Source organism: Gavialis gangeticus, unplaced genomic scaffold (genome assembly GCF_001723915.1).
Source record: "Gavialis gangeticus isolate Ggan-Ray unplaced genomic scaffold, GavGan_comp1, whole genome shotgun sequence".
Classification (NCBI taxonomy): domain Eukaryota; kingdom Metazoa; phylum Chordata; order Crocodylia; family Gavialidae; genus Gavialis; species Gavialis gangeticus.
Genome location: NW_017729024.1, coordinates 180810977 through 180832680, shown reverse-complemented (window position 1 = coordinate 180832680; position 21704 = coordinate 180810977). Strand labels below are relative to the sequence as shown.

The 21704-nt window shown below is 43.4% G+C and overlaps 1 protein-coding gene across 2 annotated transcripts in view; it reads left to right on the top strand.

The window, feature by feature from the left end:
- Positions 1–12658, top strand: part of MALT1 (MALT1 paracaspase) — a 95490-nt gene extending 82832 nt beyond the window's left edge. For both annotated transcript variants that reach the window (XM_019518164.1, XM_019518163.1), the window contains 6 exons: positions 1369–1443; positions 4068–4195; positions 6705–6854; positions 8578–8735; positions 8933–9058; positions 11062–12658. In XM_019518164.1, coding sequence (XP_019373709.1) covers positions 1369–1443; positions 4068–4195; positions 6705–6854; positions 8578–8735; positions 8933–9058; positions 11062–11526 — 1102 coding nt within the window. In that variant the 3' untranslated portion in view covers positions 11527–12658. The remainder of the gene's footprint in view (positions 1–1368; positions 1444–4067; positions 4196–6704; positions 6855–8577; positions 8736–8932; positions 9059–11061) is intronic.
- Positions 12659–21704: the final 9046 nt, after the last annotated feature.

Sequence of the window (21704 nt, the reverse complement as noted above, 5' to 3'; positions counted from 1 at the left end):
CTCTCTGGGTGCGGCCCTCCAGCCAGTTGGTGACCCAATTGACTGTGTGGGTGTCGACACCACAGTCCCCCAGTTTCTTAATGAGACCAGGGTGAGAGACAGTGTCGAAGGCCTTCCGAAAGTCCAGGAAGTCTATGTCCACTGCTACCCCTGCGTCTAAGGATTTGGTGATCTGATCATAGAAGGCCACCATGTTGGTCTGACATTGCCCCCCACCCAAAGCCCCTGCCCCCCAGCCCGGCCTCTGTGGCTGCCAGCAGCTACCCTGGCTCTGGGTAGCTGCTGGAGCCTGGGCTGCTCTGAGCAGGTCTTGCTGCTGCCTGCTGGGAACAGCCCGGGGTCCCAGCTGGCAGCTGCTTCCCGGGGCGGCAGCAGCTGGGAGGCTCCAAACAGCTGTGCCAGGCCCATCACCTCCGAGCCAGAAGCGGGGGAGAGACCAGGGCTGCGCTGCCTCAGGTCCCGCCCCCACTGCCTGCTTGCCCCGATGCGGACCTGGTGCTGGAGCCCAGCACAGCTGTTGGGAGCCTCCCGGCTGCAGCCGCCCTGGCTCTGGGGAGCTGCTGCCATCTGGGACCCCAGGCTGCTCCCAGTAGGCAGCTGGGACACTACAAGCCCTGCTCGCAGTAGCCTGGGCTTCATTGCTGGCAGCAGCTTCCCAGAGCCAGGGCTGGCCACAGCATGCCAAGCAAAATGGCCTCACGTGCCACACTCTGCACATGTGCCAGGGGTTGTTGCCCCCTGCTCTAAGCTTAGCTGTTTTATAGCCACAAGTTTACTGGTGGAAAAAGAAGTGGGTCCACCTAGGAACCAGCTCTGCTTTTGGAATGGGGAGGAGGCTAGAAACGCATGTGAGCATTAAAGCAATGAACATGGCCCATCAGCCTTCTTTGCAAATGAAATACCAGTGGCTCAATTAAACTCCAGATTCCTCTGGCCAAGTGTAAAGTATTCATCAAAATATTTGATTGATTTTTCACATCTCAACCTGGCTGGAACTATGTTTCTGAAGAGAACCCACGAATATTTCATTAGGTGAAATGACCGACAGTTTTACTGGGAATTGAAGACTCTCTTTTTGGTAGGCTTTTAGTCATATTCAGTAGCAACTAACATTATGTGCCTGTGAGGAGATGATGCGTAACATTTGGCTCTGGTCTCTTTTAAGTACTGTTCATTTAAAGGTATCATTTATATAAAAGCACTGATGTAGTTAATTCTGTGTCTGTCAATGGTTTCATTCTGAGAGGTTGTAAAATGATTACCCCTGTGTGTCTAATGTATGCTGTTATCCACTTGTATGACTGTGAAGTTATGTTGCTATTATTTTTTGTCAGCTTCACCTTCTCATTTGTCTGTTTCTCATTGTAGAAATGAATATGATGATACCATTCTGATCTTGGATGCCCTGAAGGTTACAGCTAATATTGTTTTTGGATATGCAACGTAAGGAACCTTCGCCCCCTCCCCATAAATTTTTAAAGCCAGAAGAAATTACTGAGGCCCTTTTAAGTGTTCTTACTCTAACAGCACCTGTAACTTATTTCCTGTAGTGTAAGAATAGCAGAGCAGTGGGGTGGGAGGAAAGGCATGGTGGTTACACTTTACTTGCCGTATTCAAATTGTCCTTGATTATTGCTTGGAAATTTAAAAGTGTAATGTTTATCATATGCATATTGCATGAGTTGATGTCTGCCATCGAGATTCAAGCTATTGCCCTTAATAGCAGTGAACTGTCCAGCCCATTTCCCTAACTTGTTGAGGCACTTGCCTGAAGCTGTTTTAATAACTAACTCCAGGACGACCTGTATTTTGTTTCTAATAATTCCAAGGTATTAAAAGCTGTCATAAAAGCTAGCAAGCCTCATTCTACAAGCCTATAATGTTCCCTTCTTCTTTCAATACTCTTTAGTTATTCCCTGTATCTTTCTAATATATAAACTTACTATAGGAGCATGTACATCAGTCAGAAAGGGCAATCTTTTTGGCAGATGTGCTACATATTAGCCCTGAATCCTCTCCCCTAGTGGCACTCTTCTCCCCTTCCTCTGCCTGACCTGCCGCTCTGCTTTCCGCTCCTTGTCTTATCTGCCACTCTGCTGCCAATCCCCTTCCTGATCTGCTGTGTGCCACAAAGAGGCTGCCCATGCCACCTGTGGCATGTGTGCTATAGGTTGGCCACTTATGATGCCTATTACAGGGGAACTGAACAATTGAGATCCAGAGGAATCCATTGACTCTAATCAGACCTCTGCCACCAGCATGCAAAACTAAGATGCAAATATCTGAGAGGGGACAGGAAAAAATGCCAACTGCCCTGTTGCACATTCTTACTGAATGGCAAAAGAAACTTAATTTGCAAATAAACTCTATACATGCTTAACAATGAAATATATATCAAACCAGTTTTGTGTGTGTGTGTGTGTATTATTTAAATAAATAAAATGAGGTCTGGCATCTTGAGTGGCCACAAGCTATTACTTCACCAACCACAAAGAACAAAGTCATTCCTGTATTTTCAAAAACCTTAAGAGGTTATTTAAAGTTTACGGGATTAGCAGTTTCATGGTGGTACACCTAGCTATGGTGTTTTTCATGCATTAAATAAGAAGCTGTCAACAGGTAACTGTTTTCTGAGATGTTATATGATGAGGTTAGATTCTAATAAGACTTGGTTTGACTTCACCTCAGGCCTGTGATTCAGCGTGTCTCACTCCACCTATTAGACATTTAGGGCACCTATACTTGCCGATGCTTACTCCAGTGCACTCTAATTAGCATGCATCGGAGCAGACTTGATTAAATGAGTCTGCTGGAGCATGCTAATTGGCATACTACAGCAGACTCGGCACCTTCAGTCCCCGCACTTCAAAATGGCAGTAGGGGTGTCTTAACTACAGCTTATTGAGCAAGCTTTAGATAAAGTGCCCCTGCCACCACTTTTAAGTGAGGGACACTGAATACATGAGATGATGCAGGTGATTTAATCAGAGCAGCTTCTGAGAGTTGCTGTAATTAAAATGTCCCCCCCACCCCAGTGCATGTGTAAAGACTTAACTTGTCCCAAATACATGTCTTCTTAAAGAGAATAATCCCCAGGGAGGCACATAGTTCTCCCAGTCTTTCATTGGGCAGCATAGTGAACCTCCAGGTGCAGATCCTGTTCCACTCTGCAGAATCATTTTTCCATTCTGCATGAAATAGTCTTTAGATAAAGTGCAGCATTGGAGGCAGGCGGAGAGGTCAGAACCAGCATTCCCTCATGCTGCACTGCTGGGCGTGCCTGTGTGGCCGTGTACATCGCACAGCTGAGAGGGAACTCGGGTCAGAACCTAGGGTTTGGTCTATCTCAGGGCAATACCCACATCACAGGAGTGGTTCCCTCTTCCCTGGAGTTGTCCTCACCCTAAGAACCTTTCAGTTTTGGCCCCAACTTCAACAGGAGGGGTGGAGGATGCTGTCAGTCCTGCCTACCCTGGTCTGGGGGCTAGGGTACTGTCCAGAAAAGCAAGAGATATGGATTCTACTGCCCGTGGGCTGCAAACTGAACCCAAGTCTCCTATGTCCTGGGCAAGTAGGTAGGCCACTAGGTGATTGAGGAAGGAAGAAGGTAGGCACCACTGTTAGAGCCATCCCACATGGGGTTTTTTTTCTATGATCACAGATTTGGGTTATAACAGAACATAGGTGGAGCTAGAGGTCTGTGTTGCTGTAATTGTTTCATTCTGCGTATGCACAATGAGCCAAATCTAGTCACCTAGGGACCTGTTCAGGCCAAACGTAGAAGGAATTTGGGCTGTTGCGCAGCGTAGAATAGGCTTGCATTTAGTTAGCACCCTTTTGAAGACATAGTGACAAAGAAGGATGTGGACCAAGATCTTCACACAAGGGGTTTTATAAATGTCTTTCCTTCCCACAGAGACCATAGCGGCTGTACGCACTACCTAGCCTTCATATACTTCAGGTTCCTATTTTATATAGCATTCTTTACACCTTCAGGCAGGCCTTGTTACTTACCACTCATTGTTATTATGCTTTGTCTTTGCTCTGATATTTCTCATGTTTTAAAGATGCCAAGGAGCAGAAGCATTTGAAATTCAGCATTCTGGCTTGGCTAATGGGATTTTCATGAAGTTCTTGAAGGAGCGTTTGTTAGAAGACAAGAAGATTACTGTTCTACTTGATGAGGTTGCCGAAGGTGAATGCAAACCTACATTTTAACCATACTCCTAACTTCCAGTTTACAAAAGCTTGCTTTCTGCTTCCCTGTCAGACTTCTCTTTCATAGTGAGTGGTTTTCGTAACTGCATGCTGTTAAGGCAGACTGATGAAAATGTGTTTCTAAGCTTAAGACAATTCAGGAACAAAGCTCCTATTTGTGGTTTGATGTAGAGGGGGAAAGGAGCAATAATTGTGTAAGTAGGCATGGTATGAGTAGGCATGTTGCATGTTTGATGCATAGTTAGCAATCATCTACAGTCAGTGGAGGTATAAGTTATATGGGCCACCAAAATAATTGTTAGATACTTTTCAATAAGTGCTTCTTTGCTTCTATTGCATTCTTCCACCTGGCTTACCTTTCTTTAACTAGATATCCAGAAAATATGTAACAATAGGTAACTGTTTTAGCATCTGTTATTAAACTTCACAAAAAGGTTTGTGAATTTTCAGGCCATTTTCAAAGGAAAATCTTAACCCAAACAAGCTCAATAGATGGCTATTAAGGTAAAAGTAATGGTCTTAAAATCCAGGATTTAAGATGAATGTAGGCATACAGATATATCAGAAGGTGCTTTTTTTTGGGTGGGGGAACACCCCTTCCAATTCTATGTTTCCAACAACTGCCCTTGTTGTCAGCTCCAAGGGCTAACAAAGTGGTAAAAAAAAAAAAAAAAAGACTTCAGAGAAGGCAAAAAAGTGCACATTTGATACAGAGTCTCACACAGACTCATGGAGGGAGTTCCCAATACAAGCAGAATTTATAAGCTGTCACCGAGGGATTTCCCAAATCTTTCCAGCCCTAAGGATAAAAGTATGAAGCTTGTAATTTCTGCTGAAAGATGTTTCGCTGAATTGTGATGTGACCCATGTGTTATCTGAACCAAAATGTGACATTGTGCAGTATGAATGAGAACCATTAGTTATTAACTTTTATGAGAGGCTAGTTTCCAAATTGGATGTATTGATCACTTTGGCACAAGCTGTGTTCCAAAGAAACATTCAATATTGTATGCAATGTTAAATCCCAAACTTGATTAGTCAACGGTTTATGCATTTGTGATTTAAGAAACTTTCACTACCTATACACGTGCACAGAGGCTACAACAATGCATTGTAATTACACTGTGGTGGAGCAGACTCGATTTAATTGCTCTGGGCGCTTTAATTAGAGCAGCTGTCACAGCTACTTTATTTAATTAAAGCTCCCCCCCACCCCCCCGGTCTCCCAGAGCAAGTCTATGAACAACCCTTGATTTTAATTCAAATGAAGCTATAGGCTGTTGGGTTCAGCTTATAATTCATGGTTATTTCAGTTGAACTTAAAGGCCTCCAGTCATCCAGGTACTGAAGAACATAGCTTGCTTCAAGCTGCTTTAAAAATGCAAGGTCCTCCACCTTGGGAGGAAAAACCTGCAGCATCCTTATAGGCTCAGCAGTGCTACACTGGCTAGCACTACGGAAAAAAGAGACTTGGGGGTCATCATTGACCACAAGATGAACATGAGCCTGCAATGTGATGCTGCGGCTAGTAAAGCAACCAAAATGCTGGCTTGCATCCATAGATGCTTCTCAGGCAAATCCCAGGATGTCATTCTCCCCTTGTACTCGGCCTTGGTGAGGCCGCAGCTGGAGTACTGCATCCAGTTTTGGGCTCCACAATTCAAAAAGGATGTGGAGAAGCTTGAGAGAGTGCAGAGAAGAGCCACGCGCATGATCAGAGGTCAGGAAAACAGACCTTACGACGACAGGCTGAGAGCCATGGGGCTCTTTAGCCTGGAAAAGCGCAGGCTCAGGGGCGATCTGATGGCCACCTATAGGTTTATCAGGGGTGACCACCAGTATCTGGGGGAACGTTTGTTCACCAGAGCGCCCCAAGGGATGACGAGGTCGAATGGTTATAAACTACTGCAAGATCGTTTCAGGCTGGACATAAGGAAGAATTTCTTTACTGTCTGAGCCCCCAAGGTCTGGAACAGCCTGCCATCAGAGGTGGTTCAAGCACCTACACTGAACAGCTTCAAGCGTAAACTGGATGCTTATCTTGCTGGGATCCTATGACTCCTGCTGACTTCCTGCTATTCAGGCAGGGGCTGGACTCAATGATCTTCCGAGGTCCCTTCCAGCCCTAATGTCTATGAAATCTATGCTTCAATGGCACTACTAGCATGCTTAATGTCGGTCACCTGCTACAGCACCTTGTAGAACCAGGTCCTTGAGACAAATGGAAAATATTTTTGATTAAATGTGGGATCAGGCTGAAAAATAGCTAAGAAAATGTTCTCACAGCACATCTTTTGTGCTGTGCATTGGCCTGAAGTGAATTTGAGTAATCAAGCACTATGCGCCTTCTGAAAACGCAGATTTATCATGGAAATGCTGACACAATCATAACCATAGTAACCTGATGTCATTGCAGTGATGTAACTGCTTTAATTAGAATTTCATCAGCTTTGATTCCTAGAAAACTATTTACATCTTCTCTTTAGATATGGGCAAGTGTCACCTTACCAAAGGCAAGCAGGCTTTGGAGATTCGCAGCAGTTTATCCGAGAAGAGAGCGTTAACTGATCCCATTCAGCAAACGGTGTCTTCTGCAGAGTCCCTGGCACGCAACCTCCAGTGGGCCAAAGCACATGGTACAGTAAAGAGTGTTTTCTAGGTCTCTCCATCCGGATGGAATTTCAGTATTTCTTCTTGCTTGAAACTGGTTAAACGGTTTGATTAAAAATACTTAGGGACATGCCAGTTTGCTAGCTGCACTCAGTGCTTTTCCCTTCTTCACAGGTTGTGATTAACTGAATAGAAATGGGCCTGCAGCTCATAGTTCAGATCTACCTCTAAATTGTCACAAGTGATCAGGTCTTGGAAGTTTTTGCTTGTATTTACCTCAGATAAGATGGTAAAGAAATGTGTGAGATTCTGACTTTTTCTCCTGTATGGTAACTTCATGAGCATACCAGATACTGTAGCTAACTCTCTTTTTTTTTTTTTTTAATGAAACAGTATTCACTTATTTCTTTCTAATAGGATAAGGCAGTGGCTGGCAACCTTTACAAGCCATGGGCCAGAACAACCCAACACCAGTCTGATCCAGGCCAGGTGGCTTCCATGGCATATTAATAGTGGGGGGGGGGCTTTCCCTGTGCCAGGGCCAGGCAGCTGGGATCTGTGTCTGCTCCACTACCACTTCTCTCAGCTTCCCAGCTGTGGTGTGAGTGCAGCTTCCAGCCAGTGGGGAGCTGCACCAGGGCCAGAGAAAGCTGTGCTGCATCTGGGAGGCAGAGGGTGGGAGAGGGAAGGGGGAAGGGAGTGGGGGAGGGAAGAGTAGGTAGCAGCAGTGTGGACACAGCTTCCAGCTGCATGGCCCCAACACAGCCCCGCACCAACTGGAAGCTGCACTCATGCTGCAGCCAGGGGAAGGCAAGGGGATGGGGGGGAAGAAGCAGCGGCAGCAAGGGTGCCCGGTCCTGATGCAACTCCTTGCTGCTTAGCCACAGCATGGGCATGGTATGGATGCTGGCATAGGGAAAGCCCTTAGGCTCTCTGCACTGGATCCATTGGCTCTATAGGCTGCCCAAAGGCCATATGTTGCTGGCCTCTGGGTTAGAGAGTAGTTGTGACACTTGTGAGTAGATGACTAGAAAAGAGACAGAAGCTTTTCAAACTACTCCCTACTCTTTTTTGCAATCGCAAAGGCTTATTAGGTGCCTGGTCCATATAAGTATAAATATTGAGCACCTAACTTGTATGTTTGTCTTTATAGTTTCTGTCCTGTATTTCAGTAGTTTAAGAATTTCATCCCAAGAATCTCAGTTTCATGCAGTGACTAAAAAAATTGACATGTGGCCTGATCATAGACTCAGGGTTTTTAGGTTCATAGTCACTATGCAGACTCCTATAGTCATGGTTTTCCTCTTATTGTAGGCCTCCTTCATTTATAGGAAAACAACTGTCAAAGATTTGCATCTGGCCTGGGGGCAGCTCTGTACTGATACCTGTTGATTGGTATCAACAGAACTAAGGCAGTGCAATTTTTGTGTGTAGACAAAAACTTAAGCTAATTGGCTGGCTCAAGCCATTGGAGGGTTGAAGCAAAAAAAGTTGTTCCAGTTGCCATAGATGTTGTTACTCTAGTAATGCTCAGTTTGGAATGAAGGCAAGGATGGTTGACAAGGGCGTTCACTGTGTTTGCTATAGCACCAGCAAGTAAGGCCAAAGTAGAATATAAATGTTTGCTGCTAATAATAAGCATGGAAGAAGATGCTGTGAGTTTAGGGTGAAGACTTGCTAAACTTTCCTGAAGGTTGGTTAGAGTGAGCTTTTCTTTTTAATGAATTTATCCAAAATATGTATTTGCAGAACTTCCAGAAAGCATGTACCTTGAATTTAAATGTGGCGTTCAAATTCAGCTGGGGTTTGCAGCAGAATTTTCCAATGTCATGATAATCTACACAAGAATAGTAAAGAAACCCCCTGAAATAATTGTTTGCAAAGCCTACGTTACAGACTTCCCACTTGTAAGTGTTTCCTGCCTATTTCAATGATTTCTCTGTATGTAAGTTAGCCATCTGGCTGCTGCTGCTAATGCATATAAAAATTGCATCCAGTGATCATATTGGTGAATCCCTGCTCCTTCACATCCTCTTACCCTTCCTCCTCCAGCCTAACATAATGTTATGCTCACAGTTTGATTCTCACTTGTTTACTTCCACAGGACTTGGATGTGGATCCCAAAGAGGCAAATAAGGGAACGCCTGAAGAAACTGGCAGCTATTTAGTATCCAAAGACCTGCCTAAACACTGCCTTTACACTAGACTAAGTTCACTGCAGAAACTAAAGGTTTCAATAATTTTCTTATTTCTCACGCATTTACACCCTTTGCTTCACAACCACAAAGAGATCAATTTACATTATGCATAAAACATAAGTGCTGTGGCTACTTGGAAGACGTTTGCATTAACTTGTATTCTAACTGCTTAAAGAACAAAAATGGCTAAGAGCACCTTTCGGTGATTTGGTTCTGAGGCTGAAAACTGAAAATGTGGTCAAGGCAGAGCTGATGGTCATGAAGTCATAATGTCATTACACAAGTCATTGTTCATTGCAACTCTAGGAAATGTTCTTTGCAGATTGAGGCTTGTATTTTTTCGGAGAAGTTGGCAGCATCTATACATATCAGTGGATGTGTTGTCATGTTTTCTGGTTTACTAACAGTATTGCCTTAAGCAGAGCTGTATGTTACGAAGTCACTGGCAGGAAGTGAAAATATTAGAAATCATTTCCTAGTCAGCTTGCACCTTGGAGTCTCTAGATTTCTCAGGTGCTCTCGCATTGTGAAATGACAGTGCAGAATCACTGCCATTTCACAATGTGGTTGGTTCTGGGGCTGGTTTTGTTCAATATCTTCATCAGTGACCTGGAATATAGGATGGAGTACACCCTCAGCAAGATTGCAGATGACACCAAGCTGGGAGCAGTAGTAGATATGCTGAAGGGTAGAGCTAGGATTCAGAGACCTCAACAAATTGGAGGATTAGACCAAAAGAAATCTCATGAGGTTCAATAAGGAGAAGTGCAAAGCCCTGCTCTTAGGATGGAACAATCCCATGTACTGCTGCAGGCGGGGGGCTGACTGGCTGGGCAGCAGCTCTGCAGAAAAGGACCTGGGGGTTACATTGGACAATAAGCTGAATATGAGCCAAAAACGTGCCCTTGTTGCACAGAAGGCTAATGGCGTACTGGGCTGCGTTAGTAGGAGCATTACCAGCAGATTGAAGGAAGTGATTATTCCCCTCTATTTGGCACTGGTGAGGCCACATCTGGAGTAGTGTCCAGTTTTGGGCCCCCAACTACAGAAATTATGTGGACAAATTGGTTAGGCAGCTAATGAACATGATATATGAGGAGAGGCTGAGGAATTGGGAATATGAGGAACTAGGCTTATTTAGTCTGCAGAAGAGAAGACCGAGAGGAGATTTAATCGCAACCCTGAACTCCCTGAAGGAGGGTTCCAAAGAGGATGGAGCCGGACTGTTCTCAGATGACAGAACAAGGAGCAATGGTCTCAAGCTGCAGTAAGGGAAGTTTAGGTTAGATATTCGGAAAAACTTTCTTACCAGGAAGGTAGTGAAGCACTGGAACAAGTTACCCAGAGAGGTTTTGGATTCTCCATCCTTGGAGGTTTTTAAAATGCAACTAGACAAAGCCTTGGGTGGGATGATCTAGTTGGGGCTGGTCCTGCTTTGAGCAGGAGGTAGAACTAAATGACCTCCTGAGGTCCTCTCCAACCCTAATTTTCTATGATCAGAAGAAAACCCTGGACCTTCGGTGCTGTATGTGATCTGTCGTATCTTTCTTCCAGTGCTCGGTGCCACAAGAGAACTCAGATGCTTCCAGAATTTTCAAATGTTGCAGTGGGAGCGTGGGTGGGAGAGTGCTCAGCTTAAGAATGCCTTCTTACGCTACTACCCACAGGTGTATAAATCCAGTTCTCTGAGCTAGTTGGGCATATCTGTTTAGCGCCTGGTTTAAATTGCAGTTTTGAACTTTTTGTGAAAATCACAAAATTACATGATTTTCACAAAAAATGTGATTTGCAACAAAATACGTCAGTGTGGCTGCTAGCTAGGAAGTTTCAGTGAATGTGCCCTGAATCTTAGATGCGTGCAGGATATGGTCCTGTGTGGGTAGTGTTCATTTAACAGCAGTGGTCAACAATGATGCTGATTATAGATCTCCTCTTACACCACCTAAAATGTGTTAGTTCCACATCATATGAATACTTGTGGTCTTATATGACAGTTTCTTTTGGGGAGGAATAACCTTATTTTCCCTTTTCACAGGAACACTTGATCTTCACAGTTTGTCTGCACTACGAGTATCCAGGAATAGAAGAGACAATGGATGAAAGGAAGGAGGTTAATGTTGGAAAACCTCTAATTGCTAAATTAGGCATTCATCATGGATTCAAGAAAAATAGCTGCCTGCAGACATGTTGCAAGGCAAATGATCCTTTCCATAACCAAGCAACCAGCACAGTTGCACCTGAATTCTACGTCTCTTCTAGTCGCCATCATCCAAATTCCTACCCGGCTGTTTACCAGACAAACCCTGCTCATCTGGACAGTGCTACTCACTTGGAGGCATGCGCTTGCAATGTATCTTTGAATGTGCAAAAGCCGAGAAAAGAAATGAGGAATTACTTATCCCACTTAACAAATGGTAACATGCCGGTAGAGACAACTGATGACACAGTCGAACTGGGATTCCATTTCTCCAACAGCCTTGGGTTTGCTCAGCAGCACTAGCCAAGGTCTTGGTAGAACATACAGGAGCAGTATTCCTGGCTTGGGGGTGCCAGTACTACTTGTATATGCCCTTGCATAGGTGGTACAAGAGATTGAAAGTTGGGTGTGGTTTATTTTATTCTCTCCCAGAAAACATTTACGATCCAGAGAGTCAAGTCTGAAACATAAATTCCCTTCTTCATTTCTGAATATTTCATCAGCATGAAAGCCCAGTGTGGATGAATCCTGGGAAGATGAGGGGGAGGACCCATAGGCACTAACTGGTAGGCCTGCTGTGACTGGCCAAAACTTGCCAGTGAGCAAAAGAACAGAGCAGCAAGTGTGCTGTGGTTGGAGGATGCTGCGTGCTTCTGATACCAAAGGTTCTCTTTTGAATGCTCAGGCATGGCTTTCCCTAGCTGTTCAATCCAATCTACAAGGATTGTCCTTTTTAATAAAACTAAGCTCTGTATGTATACTTTATAAAATTAAAATGGTCTGTTAGTCACAAAGTGATAGTGGATGTTTCCTTCCTGCAGCATCAGGTGAGTTTGACATTCCAATTTCCTCCTTATTTGAAAAACGGGATATTTAATTTCATAAAGTAAATACAAGCAGGGCGTATAGGCATGCATCATCCTGTGGAACCTAGGATCTTTGGAGTAATTGATACCTAACATAAATGAGCTGAGGGAGAAGGGTGTTTCCATGGCAATGCGAGAACAGTAAATGACTTTGTATTCTTGTTCTAAAAATCACAAGGAAGTCTGCATTTCAGTATCCTTTCTCATCTACGTAAATCCAGTCAATGTGAATGCGTGAGGCTCCCACGCACTTGGGTGCCACTAATAAGTAGATGTTACCTCAAGTGCACGTGTTCTTTTCTGTTGAATCAGCCTGCCGTGTTGGCAAGGTACATGCCCAGTGCCTGGTAGAAATTAGCAGAGGGTTGAAGAGCAGTCAGCCTAGGAAAGGTAGAAGGCATGCTGGTAGGAGGAAAGGAATCACTAATTATTAAGAGCAATGGGCCACAAAGTCTGTGAGACGGTATGAAGCCGGAAGATCCTGCTGGTGCCTCACAACACACCATAAGAATGGTGAGAAACTCTTTCCCCTTTGGGTCTGATCTCTTGAAGCTCTCCCAAAGTGTTAAATTTGTCCAGAAGGAGCACTAGATTTCAGTTTTCAAAATGATCACCCTCCTTTATTGCTTTGAAGATGAGATGGGGCAAAATCTTAGGGCCTATTTTGTCCTGAATGTGGCAGCACCACAATGGCCTCTATTGAATCTCACAGCTCGACCAGCCCAGTAAATTATACAAGTTGGATGATGGCTGCTTGAGAAACTTTGAGCTAACATGTATGGAGGATGCTCCTTGACACCAGGGTCCTGCTTTGGGATGCAAATGTGTTCCTGGTTAAAAAACGTGCCTCCTAGATTCCCTCCAGGCCAGACTGAGTTCATTTCGTACCCTTAACTGTGAAATTGCCTGACCCCAAAAACAAGCAGATTAACTCAAGCTGCACTTGGCAGTTACAGTTGCTATTTCTAGTGATGCTCTTTGGAACATCTTACGTTAGCTCCTGGTACAAAAATGAGCTATGCATCTATCTATCTCCATTCACTTTGTTGGCATGCATGTGGTAATGTTCCAGGAGAAGACCACCTGGAGAAGGCTCATCTGTGCAAGATCTGGGCCCTCAGTTTCATATGCACTGCTGCAATGAAAACTGCTGTGACCCTCTCTTTGGAGGATGTGTGGCTGGAAACAGAGCTAGGCAAAATATTTAGACAAATGGTTTATTTCCTGAAAAATGCAAGTTGGGCTCAGCTGATCTGTTTTGCAAATTCTGTATAAATTCAATGAATAGTTTTGATCTGGAAAAAAGGGGGAAAGAGAATTTTGAAAAATTGAAAGCATTTTGTTTGCATCTTTTTTTAAATGAAATATTTCAAATTTTTGTTCCAGGCCAACGTTTTCTTCTGAAATTCAGCTATAAAATTATTATTTTTTATTTTTATTTTGGGGTGGAGGTTGGTTTTGTTTTGTTTCTGCTATTAAAATGGAAACATCAGTTGTTCACATAGCTGTTGCTGGAAATTTGCATTAGAGCAACTGGAAATATTTGTTGATGGTTTTAAGGTAATCTCGATGCTTTGGAAGTGAAAGTATAACAATACATCTTACAGTTCAACATTGTACAAGTTACATATGAACCTCTTCTCTCCCCAGGGACAACTATCAGGTTGAATAGCTGTGCGCCTAATTTTTGCCACAGAGGGCGTTATGTACAACTAAGCAATTAATTTTCTTGTGCTAAAATTATTTTCATTAAATAATGAAACCTTTTACATTAGATGGCAAGGCAAGGAAAAGTGAAGGCTGGATAATTGGTCTCTACTCCCATGTTTCTCACTGGTCTGTGGGAGATGCTATAAATGAAAGCTGTTTCTGTTTGTGAAATGCTTCATGGATTATGTATATACCTATAATGCTGGAGGCTGCAAAGGAGAGAAAAACAGAGGGGAAAAAAAACCCTGGTCATTCCCAATTCCCTCTCCCTTTCAGCAATTACTCTGCCACTGTGACACAGGATGCTGGGCAAGATGGGCCTGTGGTCTGACCCAGTAAATGGCAGTTCTTATGATTACATATATTGAAGAAGAATGTAAAAGGGATGAGTTATAGGATCCTATAATTCTAAAGCCTTATAATGAAACATTTTCTGGCAAAAGGTGTCACATTTTCTAATATCTTAGCCAAAATATTGGGTGGACTTTTGTTTGTGGTCTTTCTGTGTAGCGATGGTAAAAGTAATGCTTATAATCCCACTTGAATGTGGTTAATAAGCATTATTGAGTGGAGATAATTCATGGAAATGTGTTTATCTATTTGTGCTCAAAGTTGGACATTCCACAGTGGCAGAGATGTAAGTGTTATTTATTTACTGAGTGAAAATCAGGATTAACATATTTGAAAATGAGGCTGAGTTTTCAATCTGCTTCTCTGGAGTTTTCAATCTGCTTCTCTAATAGTGAAATATTTATTGATAATGATTGAATGTATCTGTATATTGATTTGTGTGTGAGTGTGTAAACAGATAAATATGGTTTATAAAATAGTGTGTAGCTTGAGGTGTAGTTCAAGACAGTAATATTTACCTTAACATTTGCCATATTTTGTTTTAAAATAATCTATTTTCTACTGTTGCAATAAAAAATCTAATTAATAAATGGATAGATAAAGTAGCTCTGTCCCTTTTCTTTCACTTTAAGTTCCAGTTAAAGGAAAAGTACATGATGGAAATGACAAAAGAAATAGGTTGCTAACTAAACTTAGAAATATTAGCTAGGCAGTCTGTTGGGTACCACTGAAATACAGAGAAAGGTCTCTTTTCTCCATGTCATAGCTCAGTGTGTAGCTTGGGACCATAATTGTAGCTAGCATGGACTTTCAGGTGTCTTTGTTTCTCAGATACCCAGTTTATAGACAACTTGATCCTGACCATCGGAAGCCCTGATGTTTCCCTTTGGCTTCAGCTACAGTTGTGATCAGTACCTCTGAAAATCAGCCCACCATGGGTTTCTCAGGTTAAGCACTCAAGATCTGAGAGTACTACTTCATGTTTGGGCTTTTTCTGTCCCAGCCACCTGCAGACGGTTTGGGATTGAGAGTGTGGTCGGGGGTAGAAAGGTAAGAAAGGTTTGTTGACTTAACAAACACACAACTACATGTAAATAACAAAACCAGGACAGACGATAATAATTTGCATTGGGAACTTATCAGCCTTCTCCTCTGATGCCTGATATATGACAAGTTTCTCTTTCCGCGAAGCTCAGTGAAGTCGGGCGTCCCTGATCAGCGCTGTCCGAGGGGTACCGGGAAGGACCCTGGTATTCAGTCCCTTGGGATCCTTGAGATCCACAGGCCCACTGAATCCAGGCCAGCAGCTAATCTTAAATTAGGAGTTTTTTTTTTTTTTACAGAGCTGCATCTTCCTTCTAAATGATTTTCAGATGTGCTGGCCAATTTACAATTTCTGAGCTAGGCTGATAACTTACAGCCATCCAGATTCTCCCATTATAATTATTCTTAGGACTGACCAATAGCAATACAAGTCTTGCATTCTTCTGATGAGGTTAATTTTAACTATGCCACAGGGCCTACCATTACTTCTATAAGACTTTACTAAATTTACTAGGCCTTACTTCATGCAAGGCCTTTCTACATCTTTGACTCTAATTAGGCTCTTAGCAACAACATATAGCTTAATATCTGAACAAATGACAAAAAAATACTTGGTCTAATCTTCATAGAGCCTTCAGCAAGTACCTTTATTACACAAGCATAATTTTCAGCTGTCACATTTACCTGCTTTGTACCTGGATTTTCCTCTCACTGAAATGAGTTGCATTTTTTTGACTGAGCATGTGCAAGGTTATTTCATTAATTCATAAATATTTGAAATATTCAGATAAAATGTGTAAGAGAATCTCAAAATGTTGTTTTCTTTAATTACCATAATGCTTATGAAATTGGTCAGAGGATGGCACAGTGTTCCCTGATGGTATGTGTACTCATTTGTACAGCATGCTAACTAATGGAATGGGAAGGGTTTCCAGAAGCAAGGAGGGCAGGGCAGTCTCTTAAAGGAAGCTGGAACTGACTGTGGACAAATAGCCACAGGTAGAAGTTGTGAAAAGGAAGACCATTCACCATGGGGGAAGGAATGCTTCCAGGGGTAGGGAGGTGGAACTGTATTGAACATGCACCAAAGCAATGACTTGGCATCCATTTTGGGGGTGGTGCACTTGGAACAAGTACTGTACTTTCCTGATTCCCCATTTAACATGGGGGGGAAGGCCCTGGTCTTAGAATTGAGTATGAGGGCAGTGGGGTGGGGAAAGCAGACAGCTACCAGGGTTGGAGCCATAACTACAGCTGCTGCCTGCTCCCCCCCCACCTCTGTATCCCACCATTGCCTTGCAGTCTCTTCCCCCTCCTTATCCCCACCATGCAGCCTCTTCTCCCGCATCTGCCCCTTGTCTTTCCCCCCCTTACTGTTGCTCCATGCGAGCAAGCTCTGTATCCATTCTAACCTCGGGCACTGAGCACAACCCCAACCCCGCCTCATAGCAGTGGCACACAGCCCGCAAGCTGCTACAGGGGCTGGGCTGGGGCCGTGCTTCATGCCCCTGGGTAGGATAAGGATAGAGCCTGCCAGAGCAGAGAAAGAGTAAGGCAGGGAAGGAGGGAGAAGAGACTGTGGGTGTGGAGGGAGCAGAGGCTGGGAGGACAGGCAGGAGGGGGAGCCAGAGGCAGAGAGGAGGAAAGGGAGCCCAAGGCTGCAGGGAGTAGGGAACAGGCAGAGGTTAGGCACAAGCTTACAGGCAAGCTACTTCACCTCCCCACACCACCTGTCACCCCACTGCCTGACCCCTGCAGCGGTGGAGGGAATGAATTAAAGACAACCCTCCAGTAATTAAATTTTATACATGGAAACAACACATTTATAGATTTTCCACGTTTAGGATCTAATCATTAGTTCATCTTAAATTCAGAGTCATCTTAGATTTGGGTAAATGTGGTATATTGTGCTTCACTGCAGTACTCCCCGGTGTAGTCCAAAGGCAGTGTAGACAGGCACCCACAGTTTATGGTCTTAACGCAACTCATCGAAGTCTAGAGGAACCTTCCATTAGACTTCAGTGGACATTACTGTGACCCTAAATGACCACCATGAGGCAATTCACTGTTGTTGGAACACCCCCATTGATTCTATCACACTCAGCCTTGATTAAAAGGCAGAGGACTCACAGAAAGGCCCTAGGATGTCAACTGCTTCCCTGACCAAAGGAAACAGACTCTTCTTCGATTAGGATATGTTATGAAGGGCACAAATCATCTGAAATAGGGCCAGAGGAAAGCCTTTTAAGTACTTGCTTAAGTTAAGGCTATAATTACATCCTGTTGACTTCCCTGGAATTAAAACGTACACTACAAACTAACTACAGGTTCTCCTAACTTAACGTCATCCTGGTTAACATAATTTCATTATTACATCACTGATCTATTAGAGAACATACTCATTTAAAGCCACACAATGTTTGGTTATAACGTCACTTGGCCACTGCCTTCCAGTAGGTGACTACTGTGATGTAACTGGATTTGCTTAACATAGTTTCACTTAAAGTTGCATTTTTCAAGAACGTAACTACAATGTTAAGCGAGAAGTAGCTGTACGGGCTTAAACAGCCTTCTTGACTAGGGACATCTTCCCTTACCAGAGCCTCCTGATTTTCATTGTTGGCTTAAGGTTGCATGCGATTGAGAGAGCATTAAGTTTTGGCGTGAATCCTTACTGGAAGTTGATTTGTCTGGCCACTTTAGATAACTTTTTGTCCTCCCCCACCCTCACTGCTCCACCTAGCCTCTGTGTATATTCTGTATATTTGTGAAGGCACATTTGCAAGAAGTTTTGTGAGAAAATCCATATAAGTCCAGGCTTCTTGGGCAATGCCAGCAAAGTTCAAAAACTCTGTAACCCAATACCTCAAAGCGTTTTTTCTGTTTTGTTTTGCTTTTTCCTCCTTTAACTGTAGGATAAGCCACGGAAATAAGAATGCAGAAAGCTTAGGTTAATGTACCATGAAACTTCTGAGTTCATGCTCCCTTTTCTGGCAGGGATGGGGAATGGATAGCTTGAGGAGGTCATAAAGAGGCTTCTCTTAAATGGATGGCCAGTGATGTATGGGATTTGGGTTTTTAAGCACTCACTGCTCCCTTAGCTTTGCTCAGAATGCAGGTCTAGCCCCTTTCTGATCCATTGGCTGAAGTAGTTGGATTTAGTGCTTCCTCTGCTGCAGATTTATTTTTGGGGTAAGTTTTCTCTTCTTCCACCTCTCTATGCAGCAACAAAGCAGTCAATGGAGTTTCATAGCAATTTACCATACAAAAAATGAATTAATCATTTGCACATTGTAAGTATTTTAAGGAATTCACACAGTCTGATGTATGCCTCTGTCTGGCACTCAAGTTCTTGTTTTGTTTTTCTAATTTAGGCAAGTACTCTAGGGATGTGTTTCTTTTGAAAAACCTTTCTGGAGTAGCCTATATGGCTAGGGAGAGATCTTCCTGTCCTGCACAAGTCTATCTCAAACTGTTTTTAAGCATTTATCATTCACTGTTCAGAATTCAAAACATTTGTCATATAGCAAATCAATCAAATGTACAGAATGTTTTAATGGAACTTGACGATTACTTTTTTGAGTTGACTCCCGTAACAGGCACTGACTAATGTAATTCTCTAACCTCAACTTGGCCACCACAGAGACATGGAGGATTCTGGAGTCCGGTCACTGGAGTGTAGAACATGGACACAGAGGCACTAGCCATGGGTTTACATCAGAGATGATGGAAAACAGGTTGAAGTTATGGAGAGAAAGGAGCACAGGCCATTGGTCCAATTTTTATCCTCTATTTAACTAATATAATCTTTTGTCGATTTGGGAAAGGATGCCTTGGATTTGACATCCTGATCCATAGAGGCCATTATGCCTCCTTCAAAAGCTGATGCTTCCAGCAGCACTGGAGCAGATAAAATAGATCCATTTTCCAAATCACTGATGCCCTTCCCTACAGCACCTATGTGTTACCATGAAGTTCACTAAAGTGCAGTTTCTGCTTAACTTGAGGCCTCTGGATCTCTGCAGAAACTGGTACGGCTGCATGCACACTTCATATTTACTCTATACAGTTCTCTGCTTATGGCATGCTGTTAATCAACTCCTGTCTTGAATATTATCGGACAGGAATACAATGCTCTCTTGCTTTTAAGTAGCAGGCGTTTCCATTTAAGCAATCACTGAACACTGGCTTAAAACGGGGTCGCTGGATTTTATGCTGCTGATGTTATTGGTATTCATCTTGTGTCAGTCACTTAGTAGCCGTCTCCTTTCCTGCACACAGGGCCTTAGAACTACTTCTGTTTTTTCAGAAATACTCAAATGCTCTGTGCATAATTTCTTTCAATATCAATAAATTCCCAGTTTTAAATAATACTCAATAAAGTCTATGTAGTACCTAAAATACAGTGTTTTGAGATGTGTTGGTTTTTCTCTGAAAGATAATAAGGCACTAGTTTGGTTCATATATGTGAAATTAAATGACATAATATGGGATACACAATGAATATTTCATAGTATAAATATAGCAGTATGAATTTGAATATAATGATGTAAGTATGAATCACAATATAAATATCCACATTTATTACGAATGTATAATATAATCCTAATTATAATCCTTCTGTAACTATGGTGCTTGGTTTTTAATTGGATTCACCAGCTATTTTAGTTTATTTATAGTGTATTGCAATGGTGGAAGTCAGCATGTCTCCACAGTAATTGCTTAAACAACTTTTATAATGTGTCACTGCTACAGTTTACCCTTACCAGGTTTAATTCACAGTTTATTAAAAAAGAAAAAAAAACTTTCCCATCATCATGCACAGCCAAAACCGGAGACCACAATTAGCGTGGGGTTTGTGTTACCACAGCAACCAGTCTCCACACATACTTTTGTCACTCAGAAGAGCTGCAATGCCTGCAGAAGGAAATGACTATGACTTCCTCTGCTGTTCTGAGGTAGAAGTACGTTATTCATCATTAAGCAGCTCTTCTTTTCTTTTGGACAGCAACTGAAACATATGAAAAGTTGCCAATTCAGCATGCAATGACTTTGCTACTTTGTGCAATGTGGCTGAGGACCCAGGAGGGTGAGTGAGCAAAGAAGAGTCTATACCTCCTGTCCTGTGAGGAAGGTGCACCCCTGGGTGAGAGGGAGCCCTAGGGTTTGGCCCTTGCCATGATGCTGTTTTCGCATTTCATCCACTGATGACTTAATATCATATGCATAAACAGGATCAGGGGCACAACCCAGGGCTCCCTCCTTCCCAGGGAAGTGCTCTCATGGGACTCCTGTGTAAAGTTTCATCCCTCTTGCTCTTCTGCTTTTTTCTGACTCTGGTTTTCATTTTTGTCCTGTGGCAAATGCCCAGCTTCCTTTTTGCCCCATGGCCCAGCTTCAGACAGGGTTTGAGGGTGCCCTCAGCTCTGTTTACCTATCCAGGTGGTGGCTTGCAGGTCACATGTGGCCTGTGACAGGTTAGCTTGTGGCCCTGGGCTCTCACCTGGCCACCACCTCCACACTGCTCCAGTGGCAGTGCTCGCTGGGGTCTCTGATCAGCCTCCCTGCTTTGGCTTCCACTTCCTGCCCTCACCCCAGGAGCAAGGCAGTGCACTACAGGCTGCAGTGTGGCCTCGAGTGCTCTTGTGGCATGGTTGTGGCTGGGCAGCTGAGCGTGAGGCCAGAGTGCTAGTGTGCGTGATGTGCAGAGGGTGGGAGCAGCTGTCCACGTGCATGGTGCAGTGGTGGGCAATGCCTGCGTAGCACATGGCCTGGGGCTGTGCAGTTCCTGCTGGTGCAGCCTGTGGGGCATGCGGCTTCTAGCCTCTTAAACTGGACAGCCTGGGTTTTTTAGCCTGTGACTTCCAGATTAGGGCACTTTCCTAGACAGTGGGCAGTGAGTTCAAACCCCATGAGCATGCCTACCACCCAGGCTCCCCACTTAAATGTCCTAACAACCAAGCTATTGTGCAAAGGGTGTGGGAGTGGAGGAAAGGAGATGGATAGTTCCTCATCTTACTTTGCTGCCTTGTGGCAATTTGAATCCTGAGGTAATGGGGCAAGTAACTTGCAGACCCTTGAAAGGCAAGTTTGTAAAGTTATGCCTGTGCCTCATATTTCCAATTGGCTGCCTTTCACTGCTTTAGATGCTCTGCAGGCATATACGGCTGCCCACTGGAAGAATGAGTGCCTCCCTGAAAGCAACGGGATCACTCTGCTAAGGTGAGATGCTCAGTTGTGGAGGGAGAGAAGCTGCATACCCTTAGACCTCTTCTAGGTGGAACATGCTCTAAACCTAAGTATATATACACATGAACTAGTAGTAGTTGATTTAGAGTATCTTATATGGATGAAGAATAGTGTGAGTGAGAGATTGTTTTGAGGTCCACTGTTAAAATCCCTTTAGGCTTTGATGTGAGAGGGTCAATAGGATTGATGCAATAATAATTATAAATTCATAAAATTATAATTAATAAAAATCACTTGGAACAGCACTGGGTTTGTGAAAGA